This window comes from Hippocampus comes, unplaced genomic scaffold (assembly GCF_001891065.2).
Source record: "Hippocampus comes isolate QL1 unplaced genomic scaffold, H_comes_QL1_v1.1 scaffold279, whole genome shotgun sequence".
Lineage (NCBI taxonomy): Eukaryota > Metazoa > Chordata > Actinopteri > Syngnathiformes > Syngnathidae > Hippocampus > Hippocampus comes.
This window is the reverse complement of record NW_017805456.1, coordinates 210,745-217,761: the sequence shown is the minus strand read 5'-3', so window position 1 is coordinate 217,761 and position 7,017 is coordinate 210,745. Positions and strand designations below refer to the sequence as shown.

The window sequence follows — 7,017 nt, the reverse complement described above, 5'->3', positions numbered from 1 at the left end:
GCCGCCGCTGCCGCCGTCGCTGCCGCCGCCGCCACGGCGACGGCCACCGCCACCGCCACTGTCGCCGCTCTACAGGAGACTCAGAACAAGGACATGAACCAATACGGACCAGTAAGCCCAAACACGAGGACAACGCATTTGACGCCTCTCTCAAGACGCAGATCGAGCCCGATTTTTTTATTTTTTTTTTGTCTTCCAGATGAGTTCCTCTTTCCAGATGGGACCCAACCAGGCCTACAATAGCCAGTTTATGAACCAGCCGGGACCGCGCGGACCCCCGTCCCACCCTGGGAACATGGGCTCAGGCATGAATGCATCCAGCATGAGCGGCCCCCCGATGGCGATGAACCAGCCCAGGGGCCAAGGCATGGGACCCTTCGGAGGTCACGGCCAAAGGATGCCCCAGCAAGGGTATGCGGGACCGCGGCCTCAAGGCATGCCTATGCAGGGGATGAAAAGGCCCTATCCAGGGGAGGTGAGTCTATATTTACGCATCGCTGTTTTAAATTCTGGGCTGAGCTTGAGCCTGGACTTTTTTTTTTTTTTTCTTGAATTTTTCCTCTTCCATTATTGCTCATTGTTGAATGTCTTTCTCAATCGCAGCCGAACTACGGGGGGCAGCAGTATGGACCAAACAGCCAGTTCCCCAGCCAGCAGGGCCAGTACCCGACACCCAATGCTTCCAGGCCGCTGCCCTCCAGCAACTACCCCGGGCAACGGATGCCGGGACAGCCGCTCCAGTCCCAATATCCACCCCCGAGTGGTCCCATGGGCCAATATTATAAGGTACGACGCCTCAGCGCAAACTACAAATGCATGGGGTGCATTAACTGACTGCTGGGAAATTATTCTCACATTGCTGCTTCCTTTTCTTTCTTTTTTTTTTTCATCACAACAGCAAGAGCCGCCTTTTAACGGCCAAACCACAAACTTTTCCGGGAGCGGTTATCAGTACAGCCAGGGTAATATGAATGGGGTAAGTCCACGCTATCAAACCAAAATTTTTGTGTTGGTCACACTCCTTCATTTTGTTTGAAATATTCCAATTTCTTTTCATCCAGCCATCCAGACCGATGGGCAACTACCCCCACTCCCCTGTACCGGGCAATCCCACCCCTCCAATGACCCCAGGAAGCAACATCCCTCCGTATTTATCACCCAGTCAGGATGTGAAGCCGCCCTTTCCTCCTGACATCAAACCAAATATCGCCGCTCTTCCTCCACCGCCCGGTTTGTAACGGTCTCTTATTTTTGAGCAGAGAAACGTAACCTTGAGTCATGAATCTGATCGCTCGTCATCTTTTCTAGCCAACCACAACGAGGAGCTGCGCCTCACCTTCCCGGTGCGCGACGGCGTGGTCCTGGAGCCCTTCAGGCTGGAGCATAACCTAGCAGTCAGCAATCACGTCTTCCACTTACGACCCTCGGTGCACCAGACGCTTATGTGGAGGTAAGACTTCGGACTTAAGGACGGTCCGTGGAAATGTTGGTGGAGGAAAAGGTCGTTTTTCCACCCGGTTAGTCGCAATCGGAATATCTTGACTGAGGTCTTGGGAATGACTCCAAAGTTGCTCTCCCGGTTCCAGGTCGGACCTCGAGCTGCAGTTCAAGTGCTACCACCACGAGGACCGGCAGATGAACACCAACTGGCCGGCGTCCGTGCAGGTCAGCGTCAACGCCACCCCGCTCACCATCGAGCGCGGCGACAACAAGACCTCCCACAAGCCCTTGCACCTCAAGCACGTCTGCCAACCAGGCAGGAACACCATCCAGATCACCGTCACGGCCTGCTGCTGCGTAAGCGTTGCCCGGTTCGGGTGGTCGGGGGAGACGAAAAAAGGTTGTCGAATGCGAGGTCTTAGTTCACGCTGGCGTTTCCTCCCGCAGTCGCACTTGTTCGTGCTGCAGCTGGTCCACAGGCCGTCGGTGCGTTCCGTCCTCCAAGGTTTATTGAAGAAGAGGCTCCTACCAGCTGAGCACTGCATCACCAAAGGTAGACGCTGGACCCCCACCGAGCCCTGTGACACCAGAATGCAGCAAAAGGATATTTGAATCTGCACCGATATTTCTTTCTTTTTCTTTTTCATACATGGTTGTTGCTCACCTCCAAAGTCAAGAGGAACTTCAGCAGCGTGGCGTCGTCTTCGGGCAACGCGGGCCTCAACGGCGAGGACGGCGTGGAGCAGACGGCCATCAAGGTGTCGCTCAAGTGTCCCATCACCTTCCGGCGTATCCAGCTGCCAGCCAGAGGCCACGACTGCAAGCACGTTCAGGTACACCCAATAGCCAATACTCCAACGGTTAGGGGGAAAAAAAAAAAAAATCACACGTCGACACAATCATCAGGGTGATTTCTTGCAGTGTTTCGACTTGGAATCGTATCTACAGCTGAACTGTGAGCGGGGCACGTGGCGATGTCCTGTGTGCAAGTACGTTGATATTTGTTTTTAAAAACTAATTGATTCTGATTGTTGCGTTGTTGAGTTTTTTGTTTGTTTTTTTTTCTCAGTAAAACGGCATTGTTAGAAGGGCTGGAGGTGGACCAGTACATGTGGGGGATCTTGAACGCCATTCAAAAGTAAGGCAATAAGTGTCGTTTTATTTACATGATCATCGTATTCTTCTCAAAAGATTTTTTAAAAAAATCGTATTTGTATTCTAAGTCATTTGTGTCTTGTGCTCTGTTCAGCTCCGAGTTGGAGGAGGTGACGATTGACCCGACGTGCAGTTGGCGGCCGGTGGCCATCAAGTCAGAGATCCACATCAAGGAGGACCCGGACGCTCCACTGGCCAAGCGCTTCAAGACCATGAGCCCCAGCCAGATGATCATGCCCAACGTGACCGACATGATCGCCCAGCTCGGACCCGGACCCTCGCCGTACTCCTCGCAGCAAGCCTCCAACAACGGTGAATACGCTGCCCAAGGTAAGCGGTCGGTCAAGAAAGCGAGCGCCGCTTTGAAAGCCAAGCTGACGTTGTGGCGTGGCGCTCTCTCTCCAAGGCAACAGTTACCACGGCAACTTTGAGTTCCCGCACGGAACGCCGGGCGCGACGTCCGTCAATGACTTCATGCACGGGCCCCAACTGTCGCACCCGCCCGACATGCCCAACAACCTGATGAGCACCGACAAGCCTCTTTCGCACGCCTTGCCTGACTCGGTGAGTTGGGGTTGGCCCTTAGTCTCCCTTTGGATAACATTTGCGAGGAGAAGTCTACCAGACCCTTGTCCGTGTTTGTTTGCATGTCATCTTTGCGTTTTGCCACAGTCTCCACTTTCCTGCCCTGAGTCTCTTCTGGGATAAAATTTCTTCTTACAGTGGATAAACAGGAGACCCCCATTCTGTACCACTGTTGTGTGTCTTGATGCGACGAGTATGTTCAGTGCCACATGGCTGTTCGACTTTCACAGTTGCCCTGAATCTCCCCGTGACTAAAATGTGTCCCCTCCATGTGGAGAGTAGAAAAGTAATTGACGTGCTTTTTCCCTCCCCCTTTTTTTTGCAGATACCTCACCCATCCGTCAACGAGCCATCTCATAGCACGTTGCAGCAAAGCATACACGGGTCGCCGCATCCGGGCGGCCAATCGGGGCAGCAACAGCAGCTCCACCACGGCGGACAGCCGCCCCCATCGCGGCAACCCCCGCCGCCCCCTCCGTCATCTCAGCAGCAGCAGCAACAGCAGCAGCAACAGCAGCCCGGTCCAAACAGCCACCCCCATAGCGACCTGAGCTTCAACACCCCCAGCAGTTTGGACAGCCAAGCAGGCTCGGACATGCCAGAACCTTCTTTAGACGTGAGTACCACCGGCACACAGAACCCTTCTAATTCGAGAGTCATGGATGGATGGATGGATGGATAGTGACTGACAAATGGACTGAAGGATGTATGGATGATAGAGAAGTAGATGAGTAAATGGATGGGCGGATAGATGGATGGCTGATGTCCATCTTCCCGCGAGCATTAAAAAAATGCTCAAAAGATTTTTGCCGCTTAATGTTAGCAGAGTGAGCTTTAAACTCAAAAGAACCGGCGAACTTTTCATCGATGGATGAATGGATAGTTCGCTAGATGGTCCATTCACCTACCTCCAGTGGTTATAAAAAGCCGACTAGAACATCAAAACTTGATTTGGGTCAAATCAGGGGCACTTGAAACGGCGGCAGGTGTGTGTTGAAATGTGAGATTGCCCAATTCTAAGAGAGTAAGCGCACTTTTGCAAGCACATGATCTCCATTGTGCGTTTTCTCTGTCTCTCCCCCTCCTCCACTTACTGCAGCTTCTTCCTGAGCTGGCCAACCCGGACGAGCTGTTGTCCTACTTGGACCCCCCGGACCTCCCCAGCAATAGCAACGACGACCTCCTGTCGCTCTTTGAAAACAATTGACCAGGCTGGCCATGGACTGAAAGAAGAAAAAAAAAAAAAAAGCCCCAAAGGCTCCGTACTTGACAAAAACAACAAAGATGCACTCCCCTTCTCTTCTTCCTCTTGTACAGTTTTGCTTCAGAAAGGACATTAAAAAAAACAACAAAAAAAACAAAAAACACCTCATTGGGAGGCGACTCGAACTGTGCAGCTATTTTTGACTCGTCCACTTTGTAGCATTCGCATTCATCATCATCATCGGAAATGGACACACACCTCATTTCAAAAGCACATCGTTCATTTCTCCCTTCCAAATTCAAAAAAAATCTCCAAAAGTGAAGGGCTAAAGATATCTTCCGGAAAGTATTAGCAGTGCTCCGGGTTTCAGTTTTTCAGGTTAGTCCCCACCCCACCCCGATTTTCAGTTTTTGTATTCATTTCAGGTAGCCGTAAATACAAAGGAAAGTGTCGACACAAGATTTAATAACTTCACATTTTCCTGTATTATGGTGCTCCACAATCTTCAAGTTGCAGCGGCCCTTAGTCTCCTCCTGGATCACGTGAGTGTCCTTATCGTGGAGAAGCCGGTTACATCAGATACTAGTTCTCGGCCAGTGTCCTTTTCTTTCTGACAATTGACTGCTCTGGCGCGGTCCTGAATCTCCTGTTGGATAAGATGCATGGAGAATTCGCTTTATTATTTTTATTCTTTTTTTTTAATCACGTAAACTGCCAAATTTATCCAGGCTCTTAATAATTTAACACTTACAAAATCACTTTCTGTTGTATTCCCTTCCATCTAAAATGAATATAAAAATGCATAATTCACGGCGTAGTTGATGAAATGCCCATTCCTTCTCTCTGTCAGCCTTGACGATGATGTGCAGTGTGCCAAGCTGAAAATCTGCTGCTGAAATCGCTCAGTGCACCAATTGACTGGATTTTTATTTGTTTGTCTGTCTCTAGCTAATTGAAGCATAACACATTTTGGTAAACTGCTCACCCAAAGTCGGAAGGGCGGGAATGAAATGACGAATGTGTGCGTGCGTGCGTGTGTGTGTGTGTGTGTGTGTGTGTGTGTGTGTGTGTGTGTGTGTGTGCGCGCGTGTGCTCAAGGCTCAAGTTGATCCACGGCAAGGTGACTGGGAAAGGCAGTATTTGTGCCGCTTTTCCTTGACTGTCTGTTGGAAGCGGAAGAGTGCTGTTCAAGTATGCAAATGTATTTTTTTCTAAGAAAGGCTATTGTGGCTGTAAATTTGTTGATTGTGGATATTTTTCTATCACGTTGATGATGAAACAAAACAACAAATTTGAAAGTCATCCCTCTTGGTCCTCAAACGTTATATAAGTTATTTCCTATCTGTTTGCCCCTACATCAACATTATTATTTTTATTTGTTTTAGCCAGCAGAAGCCTGTCAGAGATACTGAACTGTTTTTGTTTTGTTTTTTAATTCTTTTTTTTTATTTTCTGGTATTCAGTATAATCACAAACTACATTGGTGTATTAAAGATGTCAGACATATATTTGAAAGAAATATTTTTAAACATCGTCCTTTAAAAAAAAACAGATAAGATTATATTATTTCTGTCATAAAAACAAGTTGGAGGGTGTGGCCATAACCATGTCATCATCTTGTCCCCCCTTTTTTTGTGGTAATTTATTTCAACGCTTATTAAAAAATACTTTTTCTGTAAGGGGAGAAATCGGTTGTCTCTCACTGTGGCCTGACTTTAATTATTGTTTTCATGAAGTTTCTGCGTTGCCTGTGTTTCTTTTTAATGTATTTTTCTTTTTTTTTATTCTTCATCTGTAATTCTAGAAATTCAATATCTCACTGTAGTCTGTTCATTATTATTATTATTACTTTCACAATTTTTGTTGCAATATAAATTTCCCCTCCCCTTTTTTGGGTAATTTATTTTGTACTTTTTTTTTTTTTTACGTGCTTGCTGGCTTTCAATGTAATGTGAATATCATTGTTGTTAATACGCTGGTATTTTAAAGAGCATATTTTAAAGAAATGGTATTGTTTATATTCTTTGACATAAAAAAAAAACTTTTTTACTATATACATTTCACCCCTATTCTTTTTCTTTGTAATTTATTTTTTTTAACTTTTTTTATTCTTCTGTAACACGAGAAACCAATTGTCTCTCACTGTAGCCTCCCTACACTTTCTTTTACGATGTCATTTAAATCACTTCTTCCAGTTCAACACACTGACAAAAAAATGACGATACACTGCCACGTTTTATTTTTATTTTTTTATTCATGTATATGTATACTGTTTGAATGGAGCCGTCGGATGAATTCATGTTTATTTCTTGCATACAGGTGAGCCACTTTTGTGTGCCCTCAATCTGTAGTTGCACAATCACATCAAAGGGTCTTGTTTTAAAAAGAAGAATAACAAAGACATAAAAATGAAGCATGGAAGGCCTGGAAATGATGTCCAGGGCAAAGCGAAGCCACGTGTCCTAAGGATGTCTGTATATATGTAAATGAATATAGAGACATGTGAACAGAAATGTATTCATACATCCCTGGGAATGTGCATTGTTTCCTCAGAATAATAAAAAAAGCTTGCAACCCCTCTACTTGAAGTGGAAAATTGTTAGTTTGATCCTCCTATCTCCCTTTTTGGGACT

At 46.8% G+C, this 7,017-nt stretch overlaps 1 protein-coding gene across 1 annotated transcript in view; it reads left to right on the top strand.

Moving 5' to 3' along the window:
* LOC109518582 (zinc finger MIZ domain-containing protein 1-like) overlaps positions 1 to 6,966 on the top strand; it is a 65,400-nt gene extending 58,434 nt beyond the window's left edge. The window contains exons 12-27 of the mRNA XM_019874536.1: positions 1 to 111; positions 200 to 475; positions 604 to 786; positions 899 to 976; positions 1,062 to 1,230; positions 1,309 to 1,450; positions 1,587 to 1,797; positions 1,888 to 1,993; positions 2,113 to 2,273; positions 2,362 to 2,429; positions 2,510 to 2,578; positions 2,690 to 2,925; positions 3,002 to 3,159; positions 3,506 to 3,796; positions 4,280 to 5,431; positions 5,483 to 6,966. Coding sequence (XP_019730095.1) covers positions 1 to 111; positions 200 to 475; positions 604 to 786; positions 899 to 976; positions 1,062 to 1,230; positions 1,309 to 1,450; positions 1,587 to 1,797; positions 1,888 to 1,993; positions 2,113 to 2,273; positions 2,362 to 2,429; positions 2,510 to 2,578; positions 2,690 to 2,925; positions 3,002 to 3,159; positions 3,506 to 3,796; positions 4,280 to 4,387 — 2,367 coding nt within the window. The 3' untranslated portion in view covers positions 4,388 to 5,431; positions 5,483 to 6,966. The remainder of the gene's footprint in view (positions 112 to 199; positions 476 to 603; positions 787 to 898; positions 977 to 1,061; positions 1,231 to 1,308; positions 1,451 to 1,586; positions 1,798 to 1,887; positions 1,994 to 2,112; positions 2,274 to 2,361; positions 2,430 to 2,509; positions 2,579 to 2,689; positions 2,926 to 3,001; positions 3,160 to 3,505; positions 3,797 to 4,279; positions 5,432 to 5,482) is intronic.
* Positions 6,967 to 7,017: the final 51 nt, after the last annotated feature.